General features: G+C 43.6%; 2 protein-coding genes across 11 annotated transcripts in view; one reads left to right on the forward strand and one right to left on the reverse strand.

Moving 5' to 3' along the window:
* The window catches only part of RIC3 (RIC3 acetylcholine receptor chaperone), a 56,887-nt gene extending 45,976 nt beyond the window's left edge, over positions 1–10,911 (forward strand). For 5 of the 9 annotated variants that reach the window (XR_004436080.1, XR_004436082.1, XR_004436083.1 and 2 more), the window contains 3 exons: positions 5,690–6,168; positions 6,420–6,575; positions 6,839–8,752. Coding sequence is in view for 3 of the 9 variants with exons in the window: in XM_033206692.1 (XP_033062583.1) it covers positions 5,690–6,129 (440 nt within the window). In the remaining 6 variants the exon portion in view is untranslated. Of the gene's footprint in view, positions 1–5,689; positions 6,169–6,419; positions 8,753–10,310 lie in introns of those variants that run through there. The other 4 variants (XM_033206692.1, XM_033206693.1, XR_004436081.1 and 1 more) reach the window with 3 other exon arrangements.
* Positions 10,638–15,629, reverse strand: part of TUB (TUB bipartite transcription factor) — an 88,182-nt gene continuing 83,190 nt past the window's right edge. For both annotated transcript variants that reach the window (XM_033206690.1, XM_033206691.1), the window contains exon 12: positions 10,638–15,245. In XM_033206690.1, the coding sequence (XP_033062581.1) occupies positions 15,112–15,245 (134 nt within the window). In that variant the 3' untranslated portion in view covers positions 10,638–15,111. The remainder of the gene's footprint in view (positions 15,246–15,629) is intronic.

Here is a 15,629-nt window from a genome sequence, read left to right on the forward strand (position 1 = left end):
TAGTTCTATTTTTAATTTGTTGAGGAGTCACTATACTGTTTTCCATAATGACTGTACTAGTTTACATTACCAGCAATAGTATATAAGGGTTCCCTTTTCTCTACCTCCTTGCCGACACTTACTATTGCCTTTTGTCTTTTTGATAATAGCCATTCTAACAGATGTGGTGATATTGTGGTTTAAATTTGCAATTCTTGAATGTTTAGTGATGTTGAGCACTTTCTCATATGCCTGTTGACTATTTTTAATGTCTTCTTTTGAGAAGTGTCTATTTATATCCTTTGCCCATTTTTAAATTAGGTTTTCTTTTGCTACAGAGTTGAGTTCCTTATATATTTTATATATTAACCCATTAGCATATATATGGTTTGCAAATATTTTCTCCCATTACATAGATTGTCTCTTCACTCTGTTGTTTCCTTTGCCATACAGAAGCTTTTTGCAGTAATCCCATTTGTCTATTTTCACCTTTGTTGCATGGGCTTTTGGTGTCATATCCAAAAATATCATTGTCCAGACCAATGTCATGGAACTTTTTCCCTAGGTTTTCTTCTAGTAGTTCTACTGTTTCAGGTCTTAGGTTTAAGTCTTCGGTGCATTTTGAGTTGATTTTTGTAAATGTGAGGTGTGAGATGAGGGTCTGATTTCACTGTTTTCCATGTGGATATCCAGTTTCCCCAACACTATTTATTGAAGAGATTGTCCTTTGACCTTTTTGTGTTTGTCATTTGACCTATGTGTATGTGTGTATGTTTTATTTTTTGGCATCTTTGTTTAAAAAAATTGACTGTAAATGTGTGGATTTATTTCTGGGCTTTCTATTCTGTTCCATCAGTATGTATGTCTGTTTTTATGCCAGTAACATACTGTTTTGATTACTATAGCTTTGTAGTAGATTTGGGAATCAGGCACTGTGATGCCTCTGGCTTTGTTCTTTTTGTTCACGATTGCTTTGGCCATTTGGGGTCTTTTTGTGGTTCCATATGAATTTTAGAATTGTTTATTCTATTTCTGTGAAAAATTGTCATTGAAATTTTGATAGGGATTGTATTGAATCTGTAGATTGCTTTGTATACTATGGACATTTTAGTAATATCAATTCTTCCAATTCATAAACAGGACATCTTTTCATTTTATTTGTGTCTTCTTCAATTTCTTTCATCAAAATTTTATAGTTTTCAGTTCAGCCTCCCAAGTAGCTGGGATTACGGGTATGCACCACCACGCCCAGCTAATTTTGTATTTTTAGTAGAGGTGGGGGTTTCACCTTGTTGGTCAGGCTGGTCTCGAACTCCTGACCTCAGGTGATCCACTCACCCCAGCCTCCCAAAGTGCTGGGATTACAGGCATGAGCCACTGCACCCAGCCTATACTTTCATATATATATTTGTGTTACTAAATAGTGTCCCTTGCTCTCTACTTGAAGAACATCCTTCAGCATTTCTTATAAGATAGATCTTGTGGGGATAAGCTCCTTCAACTTTTGTCTGGCAGAGTGTTTGTTTTTTCCTCATTTCTGAAGAAGAACTTTGCCAACTACAATATTCTTGGTTGACCTTTTTTTTGTTTTTGTTTTCCATAAGCATTTTGAATATATTTTCCCACTCTTTTCTGGCCTTTAAGGTTTCTGCTGATAAATCTGTTAGAACTCCCTTATATGTGATCTACTTTTTTTCTTTTGCTGCTTCCAGCATCCTCTCTTTTATTTTTGATAGTCTGATTATAATACTTCTTGATATAGTCTTACTTGAGTTCAGTCTGATTGGAGACTTTTGACCTTCCTGTACCCAGATACTTACAACTTTCCCCAGATTTGTATAGTTTTCTGCTATTATTTCTTTAAACGTTCTATCCTTTTGTCTCTCTCTCCTCCTTCTTGAACTCCAGTTCCCATAAATCCCATAAGCTGCCCCATAAATCCCATAAGCTTTCTTTCTTTTCATTCTTTTTTTCTCACCCAACTGTATATTGTCAAATAATGTCTTTAGATTCAAAGGTTCATTCTTTTGCTCAATCAGTTTTGCTGTTGATACTATTGCATTTTTCATTTCATATCTCGTATTTTTCAGCTGTAGAATTTGATTTTTTAAATATAATTTCAATCTCTTGTAAATTTTTTGTTTTAGTTAATTGTTTTCCTGGTTTCCTTTAATTGTTTCTCTGTATTTTCTTGAAGTTCGCTAAGTTTCCTTAAAACAGTAATCTTGAATTCTTTGTTAGGCAATTCATGTTCATGTGTCTTTATTTCCTTTTTTTTTTTTTTGAGACGGAGTTTTGTCTTGTTGCCCAGGCTAGAGTGCAATGGCATAATCTCGGCTCACTGCAACCTCTGCCTCCTGGGTTCAAACAATTCTCCTGCCTCAGCCTCCCGAGTAGCTGGGATTACAGGCACCTGCCACCATGCCTGGCTAACTTTTTGTATTTTTAGTAGAGACAGGATTTCACCATGTTGGCCAGGTTGGTTTTGAACTTCTGACCTCAGGTGATCCACCTGTCTTGGCCTTCTAAAGTGCTGAGATTACAAGCGTGAGCCACCGTGCCCAGCCATATCTTCATTTCTTTAGGGTCTGTTCCTGGTGCTTTATTTTGTTCATTGGTGGCAACATGTTTCCCTGATTGTTCTTGATCCTCATGGCTATGCATTGGTGTCTGTGCATTTGAAGAAGCAGGGACTTATGCTGGTGAATGGTTTTTGCATACTGGCTTTGTCTGGAAAAGTCATTCGCCAGTCAGCATGCCCAGAGATTCTGGGTAGGCCATTTGGTGTGATCTGCAGGTGGCCTTGCTGCTAGAGTCCTTAGGCAGGGTGGCCTGGTGTTGAGTCCATGGGGTTGGGGTTGAATCCTGGATCCCCTGAGGTGTACCTGTTGATTGAATCCTGAGGCATGGACCTGGAGCTCGTATCTTGTGCGGAGAGACTATCCCAAAGCCTAGGTCCGCAAGGGCTGACCTGGGGCTGGACTGGGCCTTGAGCCTGGGTCTTCAGAGATTGGCCAGATGCTAGAATGAACCTGGTGCCTGGGTCCACTGAAATGGGCCTGGAGTCTGAGTCTGATGGATGTGTCTGGAGGCTAGGTCCATTAGGGCTGGCCACAGGCCCCAGCCTAGAACCTAGGTCCATAGGGGCAGTCCTGGGGTTCTGAGGGCCAGCCCAATGCTAGGGTCTACTGGGTTGGCCTAGACCCAGGGTCTGCTGGATTGTGGGAATGCAGGAGCCAACCTGAAGGTAGGGGTGGTCATAGAGACTAGCCTGGCACTGGGCAGGCCTGGAGTCTGTGTCTGCAGGTGCTGGCCTGGTAACTGAAGTTAGGGGTGCCAATTTGGCACTGGGGCTATATGGGCAGACCTGGCTCTGGTTTTGTCTGGAACCTAGGGTGGGACTGGATTATGGGGCCATAGTTGCTGGCCTGATGCTTGGTAGGCCCGGAGTCTGTATCTGCAGGGGCCAGCATGGAGGCTGGGTTTGTGGGTACAGGCATTATGACTAGGGATGCAGAGCTGGTCTGAGGCCTGGTGTTGGGGTAGGCTGAGAGCCTGAGTCTGGGTGGCCTTCCCTCTTAAAGCAGATAGTCATGAAAATTCAAAGGTAAGCTTTGTTCTAGGTGTGGGAAGGCAGGGACATGCCAGCAAATGGGCTTCTTTTAAGCATTCAGTGGCTGGGAGCTGACTAGCAAGCAGCTTTTCCAGCTCCTATCCTTGACTGTGGAGGCTGAGGGTCTTGGGTAGCTAAGCTCCACTTTACCTAGCATTCCATCCACAGTAAGTTGAGCCTTGGAATAAAGCTGCATTGGCAAAATTCTTAACATACTACTGTGAGTGCTGGTGAGGGGGTGATAAGATGGACAGTCTTTATATCACTGGTAAGATTGAAAATTTATACCACTCTTCTGGAAAGTAATTTGGCAGAGTATAAAAAAGACTTTTAAAATGTCCATTCCCTTTGGTCTAGTTTTCCTATTTATAGGAGTCTATCTTAAAGAATTAAGGAAGTGGACATAGACTTACATTAAGAGATCTTAACTTGTATACTACTTATAATAGGGGAAAATTGGAAAGAATCTAAATGTCCTAGAAAAGAGGACTAGTAAATCATGTCAGTTATGTAGCTATATGATGAGATACTTTGCAGCCAGCTTTCAAATGCCTAATGACATGGAGAGATGCTCATGATATAATGTTGAATTGAAAAACATTAGGATATAACCTTTTATGCACAAATATGATCCTTCTTTTTAAAAAAAGGGAAAAAGAAAATACATGTTGGCTGGGCGCAGTAGCTCATGCCTGTAATCCCAACACTTTGGGAGACCGAGGTGTGTGGATCACCTGAGGTCAGGAGTTTGAGACCAGCCTGGCCAATGTGGTGAAACCCCGTCTCTACTAAAAATACAAAAATTAGCCAGGTGTGGTGGAATGCACCTGTAGTCTCAGCTACTTGGGAGGCTGAGGCAGGAGAATCACTTGAACCGTGGACGTGGAGGTTGCAGTGAACCGAGATTGCACCACTGCATTCCAGCCTGGGCAGGTGACAGAGCGAGACTCCGCCTCAAAAGAAAAAAAGAAAAGAAAAGACATGTTTTATATGGTTAAAAGGCCAGAAAAAAGCAAATTATTATGAGTGATGATATGGGTGATTTGTGTTTTCTTTTTTAAATTAGCCTGTATATTTTCCAAATTTTCTACAAATGAGTCTGTATGATTTTTATAGTCAGGAAAAGCAGTGAATGTAGAAATGTCTCCACACACCCTACATTGCACCAAAAAAGACTTATTTGTCACAGTTTGTAGGCACAAAGTGGTTTATGTTAGGGTTGAATTTGCCAATTATCATAATGGGCAAATGGGTTCTGAATCCTCCAGCTTTCTGCACTGTATCGTGATCACTGCTGCTGGTGCCAGTACTGGTGTGTGAGCTCCAGCACGGCCCATCTGCTGCTTAGGCTTGCTTGGCTGACACAGATTTATTTCATTTCATTTGGTAATTTGGCAACAGTTTCTCTTTTCTCATTATCCTAGCTGGGATTCAGTACCAGTGTTACTCATTTTGTTTACCAGTTTGTTGTTTTCTTTTGTTCCATTTTGTGAAGATGAAGAAGCCAACAACAGGAATTCTGTCTTCCAAAAATGCAGTGCTTGTCCTTCAGGATCTTGGGCATGTCTTGCTAAAGTGCTCTCTATTTTTGACACTTGCAAGCCATTTCAATTGTTTTGATAAATAGAAAGCTTCATGGGGTATTTTTCAAAGAGCTTAGCATTCCTTTCCTCTCCCCCCTTCACCAAGGAAGATTTGGAAATTGTTCCAAATAGAAATTATAAACATTAACCTGGAGCTGTGCTCTGGTATTTGATGCTTTTTTTTTTTTTTTTAAACTAAAGGCTCATGTTGTTTGTTTAATCTTCATCAGTACTGCAAAAACACGTGGTATAAGACTTAACTCTGCCCCAAGCACCCTACACATAAGAAGGAATTTTCATCTGAATTGGTTTGTATTTCAGAGCATTGGGATAGTCAGCCAGATTGCTAAGAATTTGCTCAAGTGAAACTTTAGAACTATTGGAATCTTAAGAGATGTCCTGAATGGATCTGTTAGGATAGGATGGCTGCTGCCTGAGAATCCTCTTTGAACCTGACACTATTTTTTTTTGAGGAGACATTCTTTGTAATACTTTGTGCTGCTTTTCTCTCTAGGTTACCCTGAAGAGACTTATCCAATTTATGACCTTTCAGAGTGTATCAAGCGTAGGCAAGAAACAATCTTGGTGGACTACCCTGACCCAAAAGAGCTTTCTGCTGAAGAAACAGCTGAGAGAATGGGAGTGATAGAAGAGGAAGAATCAGATCATTTGGGTTGGGAAGGTCTGCCCACTGACCCCAGAGCCCAGGAAGATAATTCTGTCACCTCGTGTGATCCAAAGCCAGAAACATGTTCCTGCTGTTTTCATGAAGACGAGGATCCTGCTGTCTTGGCAGAGAATGCTGGATTCAATGCAGATAGCTACCTTGAGCAAGAGGAAACCACCAAAGAAGAGTGGTCCCAAGACTTTAGAGATGAAGGGTTGGGCATCAACATCGATAACGCATATACAGGCAGCACGCTGAGGAAGCGTAACCCCCAGGGTTTAGAGTGAAAACAGCCAGTCTGAAGTATCCATTACTCAAGTCCCAAGGTGACCTTTCTGTCCTCAGATTTCCTTCTTGGCCCTGTGCCCTGTACTTTCTTCACTGTGTTCAAGTGTCATAGCTATCAGGCCACTATCACGGATATCATGTATCCTTCCTGGTGCTCACACACCTGTCACCTTGTAAAACACGGACATTAGTGTGAACACAGGACAGCTTTGCTCTTTCTCTTCCTGCCTTTCCCCTATCAGAGAAGTTGATCCATCAAGTAATTATGTTTGGTCTATTGTAATTACAGATGGAACCACTCAGGGGCAAAAGTCTGACTCTTCCTGGTAGGTGTAACAGATAGTTCACCTGTGAACGAACATCAGCTTACAGATGATGAGGACTTAAGGTTGCAAGAATGAAGATTTCAGACTCCAAGATGCCTTATTCTTTGGGCCTTGAGCAGGTTAGTAGTCCCCTGGGGAGAAGAGAACATTTTATTTGTGGGGCTGGGCCCAGAGCAGGGTAAGACTGCTCTCTGAGCTGAAGCCTCTTCCTTGCAGTGAGGGTCTTCCTAGGAACATTGATGCAGCCTCAAACATCCTCTTTTCTCCAGAGTAGGGAAGACTCCCACTGATCTGAGAATGAGCCCAGAGGCTTGTTTGGGGACTGTTTTACTCTGATACTGCCTGGGTATCTAGCTTCCTTTACCCCTGTTCTGCTTAACAGAACTGCCAAGCCCAGAAGTACCTTTGCACTCCTGGTTTTCAGTGGACAGAGGAAGCTTTAGATAAAGACTTTAGACCCTGCCCTGCAGAGACAAGACTTGAGGCCATTGAAGCTGCAGGAAGGCCTGCCCAGGGATGGTCCTGCCATGAGGAGGCTGCAACCCTATAAGAGGGCTCAAGATTGTGAATTCTGCTTCTGCCATGAGGAGCTCAGACGGCCAGGAAGCCAGCAACTGGGGAGAGAATCTGTGCGCTTATGGACAGTCCTTACCTAAAGCTGTTTCTGAATGTTGCACCCTTTGAGAAATTTGTTCTCAAAAGCACATAAATTGAAACAAATGAGAACTGATCTTGTATACAAAGTGTCAACTCAACAGGGAAGTTGGAGTATGTCTGTTGCAGAGAACCAATATAGCAGTGCCCAGGGGTAGAGACTATATGTTCCATACTCAGATATTTGGGTCTTTTGAGAGAGCTGGGGAAAGTCGCAACTAGATTAGGCTTGGGAGGATTTTGACCAAACTAAAGGCCTTTTCTCCTTACTGCATCTGACGCATGTCTTCTTGAGACAAGATAGCACCCATGAATTACATCATGAAGTATGTGTGAATTCAGTTTACATGTAAGACCTGAGAGTTTGAAGAGGGCACATTCCCAAAGACATTCCCAGTCATGAAATGTAGAAGACTGGAAAATTAAGAAATTATGTAAAGGTAGATACGGTTTTTAGAGTTACATTATGCTTGGCATGAATAAGATGCCGGGAAAATAATAGTTTAAAATCATACATCAGCATACAGACTGCTGTTAGAAGGTATGGGATCGTAATAAGATAATCTGTCAGCTACTACTAGGCATTTATTATTAATTGAGTTACAGAGAAAAGTCATTCAAGACTGAATTTATAGAAAGTATATTGCATCTATCTCTGTGTAGAACATTTGCTTCACATTGTAAGGAATGCAGTTTAAAATGTACTGAATGCAATCTAGATGTACACTAAAGGTGAAAAATAACAGGTGCTCTTTACTGTTTCGATAAATTGTTTTCTGTTATTTCCCTTCGTTCACTATGAGGGGCTAATTTATGAGGAGAGCCCTGGGTTCCTCGCTAAGATTTCCTTTTTGCCCTAGGATATGATTCCCTTATTAGAGATAAATACTTCTGTTTTTCTTCTAGCTAATTCATTCATTTAGCAGTCAGTTGCTCAGTGCTAGGTACTAGGAACAGAGGCTCAATTTCTATTCTCAAAAAACTCAATATTAACGAGAGAGAGCCTGACAGATAAAATGAACTATGACCCTATAAGAGGGCTCAAGATTGTGAATTCTGCAGGCAGAGAAACATAAGCCATGGTCTGTCCCTGCATTTTCTAGCTGTGGAATCTTGGGTCAGCTCCTTAACTGGTCTGAGCTTTGGCTTTAGGGTAGTAAAGGGAGGAGTATTAAAAGTTCTGGTTAAATGAAATCAGTGTGTGTAAAACAGCATTGGTTCTAGCTCATACATGATAACCACTCATTAAGTGGTAATTATGTTTTTATTATAAGGGCTATGCTATAATTCAGACATGGGCCCAAAACTACAGGAAAGAGAAATTGTTTTTGCTAAAGTATTTCCAAGCCACTTCAGTTTCTTGGGAGGTGGGCCTTGAGGCATGCTAAGAACTTCTTCAGGTGGGCAAAGAAGAGAGGACATTCTTGGCAGAAAGAGATGCTGAAAAAAGCAGTAGGGTGTGAAAATACATGGATGTTCAAGTATTTTGATGAGGCTGTTATGTAAAGTGTTGTTAGTCTTTGGGGAAAATTGGCTTATGGAAATTCCTGCCAGAAGTACTAAGCCCTTATGGTAGTTCTTCCTGCCCTAGCTCTTGGTTGGTTTATATATAAGGAATATATTTGTGTATTTATATATCAGACATTTGGATGTACCTTTCAGTTACTGAGAATTTAGACAATTCTTTTTGGATTTTCCAGAATTATTTTATCCTTCAGGGATGATAGTTATGTGTGTATACAACCCAGGATGACAAAATCATGGGACTGGTTTTTGTTGCCAGGGCTGCTGTTTCTTTCCTTGCGGTCTTCATTTCTCACAACAACGGGGCTGGGAACTTGATCAGTCCCCTGGCCTTTGGGCATTGTGGCAGAGTACACAAGTCATACCTCTATGGACAGTTAGCCCACAAAACAACTCATAATCTGGGATCATTCTTGATAAATCAGGTGGGTAGTGCAGCCAGGAGATCCTCTTTCCTGGTCACAACGGGAGCAGAAAGAAACCATTTCATTATCTCCATGACTAGCTCCAGAAGCTGGATCCAGGGAGGTGTGCTGAGGAGTGGAGGTGTATTTGGCCTGTAGAAGCAGTGGCCTTTGAGAACCATACCCTGCACCTTATATGGCTTGGGCAATCAAATAACTTATGGTCCAAATGCAAACACCTTGGAAAAAGGGAGCTTTAATGTAATTATGCCGAGGTGATAGGCATAAACTAAGACTATCTTGGACATAGGGCCACCCCTGTCTATAGCCATCTAAGATTTTTCAACCTGCTGACCAAACAAACAAAACCCTCTTTCCTTTTTAGAATATCCTGTATAACTATTCTCTGGAGAAAAATAAAATGGAAATTGTACTTAAAAAAAAAAAGAATATCCTGTATATGCTATTTCCCACCAGGGGCAGAGGCAGAGGCCACAGGAGATAGGCCATGGTTCACGTAGGAAATGCCCTTGGTCACCTCAGAACTGTAGATCTGGGGGAATAAACAAACCCTATTTATTACCCCACTCTCAAAGTTCCCTTCAATCTGGACTATTTGTGTTCCAAAGAAAAATTTAATACTTTAGCTGTTCAGCAATAGTGAGAAAAAAACATGAATACATTTATGACTTTGCCTTGACCATTGACTTTTCTAAAATGTGCTTCCTTTTCATTTCCTTTTTTTTATACAAAGAAAATAGGCCAAATTTCTCCTCTTAGGTCATTCCTTAACCTCTCAGAGAACCAGTTTCCCCATGAATTGGGAAATGCTCTCTTTACAGGGCTGTTTGGATTAAATAAGATGCTGTTTATAAAGTGTCTGTGCCAGGGCAAAGCATATGGTAGGTGCTTGGTGACAGCATGATCACCGTCACCACCGAGTCCAGTGTTGCTGAGATGTCACACTGGACACCCTCTAAGGCCACCCTGACTGCCAGGAGTGGCCCAGGGCCCTTCTGCAGCCTCTGGGTGCCTTTAGTTATAACCTTCTCTCTGGGTCAGACCATTAACTTTCATGTCTGCTTCTAGCTACCACTGTAGCCTCCCTTCCTTTTTGGTTTCAAATCTGCCACAGCTGCCCTGCAACAAAAAAGATTCCTAAGCATGTCTAAGTCCTGTTTAAATGGCTTAGGGTCCAAGCAAGCCCAGGGAAATCAAGTGGTTGGGTCTTTTGTACCTTTTTCATCTCTACAGCCCTGTTCTCTTCCTAAGGCCAGGCCCACAGGGGATGCTGAGGAACCGCCAGCCCCTTCAGGTGGCACAGCAGACCCTGAAGAGAACTGCTCTAACTTAAGAACCTTCTGACTTCACCATTTTTCCAGTCTCTGGGTGTGGTTCTGATGAACCTTAAACTTGAAAGGGACAGCCAGAGGGAGGACAGTGTTGACCTACATGTCATTGGTGAGGTTATGACCTCTTTGCTATTACCACCTACTTACCCACCTGAGGCTCCTAGAAAACAATGAATGAAAGGTATAGAAAAAAATTAGGAAGTAAACAGGGCTTTTTCCCCCCTTTTATGAAAAAAGTACACGGAAATGTTGAAACAATTCAAGTTTAATTTGTTGATTTATGTCTGTACTTAGACAAACACTAAATTCTACAACATAATGTCAACATGGGAAAATACCAAGTTTGTCATTGCACATACCAATAAATAAATACATTTGCTCCAGAATACCAAAGAAGTTTATTCAAAAAGTCACTTAATAAAAGCACAGTTTTGTAAATTTGTCTAAAACTCCAGGTAATCTTGAACAAAAATAAATGTCTGACCACTCCAAAATAGGAAAAGACAACTTGTGCAAATAGACACACACATTCTAGGCATTGTGAAAACTGGCTGTGTTCCCAGCAAGAGATACTGCACCCTCCTGACCAAGCAGTCAGGTTCCCCTTTCCTAGCCATTCTAAGTTGCCTTCTAGGAAACTCTGGATCTCAGCCTCATCTCCAGCTTTGCCTGGACCTTGCTAGGGGGAGGGAGGGACAGGAGCACAGAGAAGAGGGATGTGATGTCTTTCTTAGGAAAGAAAAAAAGGCACAGTGATGAGCTATAAAGGTAGTGACGAAAGCAAGGAGTAACTTTCATTCACCCCGAATCCTACAGCAAGCTTTGACAATGTAACATCTTCATCTTGTGGTTAGGAAAATGGACCTAGAGAGATTACATGGTTTGCTCAAAATCACATAGCTACTAAGTGCAGTAGTGCTTTCTATAAGACCAACTTGCCTTTTCAAACTTGGTTGGAAAATTTAAAAACCAAACCTGTCATCATGTCTGTTCTGCCCCTCCCAACTGTATGAGATGACAGAAAATTCCAGGGTGGCCATAAACTCAAGAGCCCAGCCCTTGGCTTATTACTGGTGGCTACTACAAGCCTACAGACCAGAGCCCAGGGTAGTATAGAGTCTCAACTCTGGGCCCTGACTGCAGATCATTCAGGTCTCCGTAACAGTGAAAGCAGACTCATTCAGCTATCTGGAGAAGCGTAATCTGAGGGCCACTTGGCATCCTGGGTTGACACAGGGATGCCGCAGCTGGGGTAAGGAATTAGAGAAGGGAAGGCCAGTGTTACTGCAGTAAGAGAAAACCAGGAAGTCCATCTAGGAGATGGAATTTGTGCTTTCATAACAGAGCCATGGAAATGGCTATCTCAGCATCTCCCCTCACTGCAGACTCCATTGTAAGCAAAGCATAGACCTTTTTCTTTCAAACCAACCCTGTTACTTGTTAAATTTAGAACTACCTCTAAATGCTAAGTTTATTTAAGAGGTAAATATCCTGCAGGCTCCAAAAGTTCTCTTACAGCTTCTGATTATCACAGTCCTGTCTTCCAACACCTGTCTTCGCCATAGGTCTGGACCTTATGTGCTTCCTCTGAACTAGTGTCGTGATTTTTAAGGCACATTCACTAGAATATGTTCAGTTTCAACCAAAAGCATACGTGCAACATACCAATTTCTTCAGGCAATGCAGAGTGGGAACTGAAAAGCTAACAACATTCTTGGATGGTGTCCTCTCACTCAGAACCCTGAGAGAAAAAGCTGGTATTTTCCCAGGTATACCTTCTGTTCAAAGAGCATGAAATGAATGGACAAAATCCACAGGCGATTATAACATCCTTATTCCTGTCCTACTCATTCTCAGGAATATAATCACAATTAAGAAACCTCAGTTGATTGCTGATCGCCCTTTTCCCCAAATATACACAGAGACACGCAGACACACATATACACAGACCGACACAGAGCACCTTGGAGCCAGAAGGAAAGAAAAGCTAGACTTGGAGAAGAGTTGGGGAAGTGAACTTCACCACTCTGCAGAACTGTTCTGGGGCAGAGGGTGTAGTTTTCGGGTGTGGTCCCAGGAGCGGTTCCAGAGAAGCTGCCTAAACTCCCAGCTGCCCAATACCATTAGGGACTGCTCATTCTGTCATTAATTCCCTGCCCAATCAAGGACCATCCATCCAGAGAGAGGGTATGAAGGGCAAGAACTCCTACTGTGGGAGAGGCTGAACCCAGGTGGTTTCCAGGGGAGCCAACAGCTTTACGAGTCCATGCGCCCATAGCCCCAGGGCCAGTATTCAAGGAAAACCAGCATCACCAGGAGTGCACGCAGCTGCTGAGGCTTGTCACTCAATGCCTGACAGAGTTTTGTGGCTGAGGTTACCCTTCTCCACACTCAGACTAGAAAGCTCGGCCTATGTTTCCTGACCCCACCAAAAGATCTAGCCAACTCCCTCTTCTGTGTGCTACAGGAGAAAGCAGAGGCCAAGAGTTTTCCTTTGTGCTTCTGATTTTTCCACTGCCACCAGGGTCTCTGTCTTACCAGAACTCAGAACCAGCCTGTTTTATCTTAAAATCATAGATCTAGAGAAATAGCTTGACCTGACATTAGAGGTGATCTAGTTTCCATCATCTCAAATGTCACCACATTTCTTCTCCTTAAAGGCAGGGAAAGAAGGGCTAAACTGGAACTATAGAAAGGAGGATGGCACCATGATAACTTGCCAGCCCTGGCACAGAAAGTTCTAGTGCCCTCTAGAAACTGGACCATGTTGCAAAAGCTAATCATTGGAGGGGCCTCTCACAGAGATGTACGGCCGAGGTGTGGGCAGATCCTGCTAGAACAGGTATGCCTTGCTTTAAGCATTCAAAATAGGAAAATCTAGATTACAAAGAAATGAACATATCACTTCTACTTAAGTCAAAACAAGTCCTTTACCTACAAAGCCTAACATGTTTAAAATACAACTTTTATTTTAAAAAATTTCTACTTAGCTTTTCCAAACATATCTACTCTAAAGCAAGGTACAATCCCTGCTTGCTTCCCACTGATTTCAGATCTCTATCTGGGCAAGAAGCTTCCACCAGGGTAAATGACAAATGAGCAAGAGCTTGAGCTTAGAGTTCCCAAGCCTGCCGGGTGGATGGTGCCATCCAAGGAGAAATAGCAGAGTTATCAGGCTCACCCCCAGAACCTTTATGCACTCTCACCTAGACCAAAAAGTGTGCGGCAGCCTTACTAAGGCCTGCTTACTGCTGAGTAGCCCTCACAGAGGGGCCAGACACAGGCCAGTCCTGTGTCTGCTTTTTGCTCACATGCAAAAAGCCAGACAACTTTCAACAGCAAACTGCCTGATTTCCTACTGGAATGGTTTCAATCTTATGTATCAACTCTGTTGTTTCTAAGTCTCTGGAATCGGGGGAAGTGGGGAGGGCATGCAGAATGGACCCCAGGAGGCCAGAGATACTAGTTTCTTGGGGGACAATAGGAACAAAGAAATCAAGAGAACTTGAAGTTCTGAATGCTGCTATTAACCAGCTAGGTGACCTAGGGCAAGCCCCGTTTTCTGAGTGTGATTCACCTAAAGCAACAAGGTTGTACTAGATCCCTAAGGGTCCTGCCACCGCTGATCTCTTGTGGTTCTAAAATATTCCCTGACAGCAGTGAGAGAGTTGGGTCGAGAGAGAGAGAGAGAGAGAGAGAGTTGGGTCGAGAGAGACAGAAAGTTGGGTCAAGAGAGAGAGAAAGAGAGAGAATTCTTCAAGGAGCATGCCATGGCCTGAGAATGGTTCTCTGGCAGCAGGATCCCCAGGCATGCCTAGCTGTGTGCAGTCAGCTGGTGACCTGGACCCCATCTGTATTTCCTGGGGGTTGTGCTGGGCTGCTCAGCAGAGAGCTCCTGGAGCAGCTGAGAGAACTCCCAGAACAACCCTGATCCAGGGACCCCGTTCATGCACTTCTGCATGCTGAGCTTGTGTCCTGCAGGGCCCCTCCACTAAGACAGCTGGGTTCCTACCTGCCTTCTGTGAGACGCAGCAAACCTGAAGAAATCAAATGCGCTAGAACCCTAGCCACCAGCTGATTCCCATAGCCACAGTCAGCCAGGCACCTGCAATCCTGACAGGGTCCTGCCACTTACTTGTTCCCACCACCCTCCCAACTTCTCTCAGGGTTGGGTGAGGCCTTCTTTAGTTGAAGGGCTTTCTGCAGTTGTTTAAGGGCCAGGCTTGGCCACCAAGCCCTTTGCTACATAAAGTTGACGTGGCCTTCATACATACACACACTCACTGTGCCCCTACCTGCTGAAGTACCCGATGCCATTTGACTCCTTGCCTGAGCAGATGACTGGGCCATAGCAGCCCTGCATTGTGCTTCCTCTCCCTCTAATGCCTCTTCTGGCCTTCCCAGCTGAAGAGGTTATTCAGCTTGGTAAGCACGACTACGACACACTACTACCCCAAGAGTGGGAGTGTGTGATCTCGGGGCACGGAAAGAATTATTTTCATCCCTTCACACCCACCCATCCGCTCTCCACTACTCCTCCCCTGTCTCAGCAGCAGAGGCAAAGGAGTCAGTTCCTGGCTGGCTGGGCCAGGGAGCCCACTGAGGGCCAAAGCTTCATCTGGCAGAAGGCCTATATACAGAGGGTAGGCAGGGCTGTCTCCACAGGCAGGCAGGCAAGCTCCGCTCCAGGCTGGGCAACCCCAAAGGGCACGAAGAGGCCTCTACTCACACGCCAGCTTGCTGTCGAAGCTGGACAGGGCAATGGCAAAGGCCTGCAGCGCACACAGCGGGTAGTTGTAATCCATGGTGAACACATCCTCTGCTACCCGGCCAAACTGCATCACGATGTAGTCCGCTGGGGCCAAGCACAGGCACAGACAGAGAAAAGGACAGGGCAGGAATGGTAGAACCAGGGAAGGATAGACGGACACCCAAACCACATGAGGGAAGAAAAAGTGAGAAGCGGAGATGCCAGGGGAATCACAAAGGAAGTAAAACAAAGGCCAATTGGGAGAAGTGGCAGCAAAGAGGTAGCAGATGGCAAAGAAGAAAGATGCATGTGAACACCAGGGGACAGAGAAGAGGAAAAGTCCTTTTAAGGGGTGTTCCCATGCCTGAGACTCTGCTGAATACACAGAATCTAGGACCAGGGCTGCAAAGACGGTTCTTCCAGGACCTCCCAGTCATTAGGGTTAGAAAGTTCCATACATCTAAGCTAAGCTGTATAGCTCACATTCTT

Source organism: Trachypithecus francoisi, unplaced genomic scaffold (genome assembly GCF_009764315.1).
Source record: "Trachypithecus francoisi isolate TF-2019V2 unplaced genomic scaffold, Tfra_2.0 Lachesis_group8, whole genome shotgun sequence".
Lineage (NCBI taxonomy): Eukaryota > Metazoa > Chordata > Mammalia > Primates > Cercopithecidae > Trachypithecus > Trachypithecus francoisi.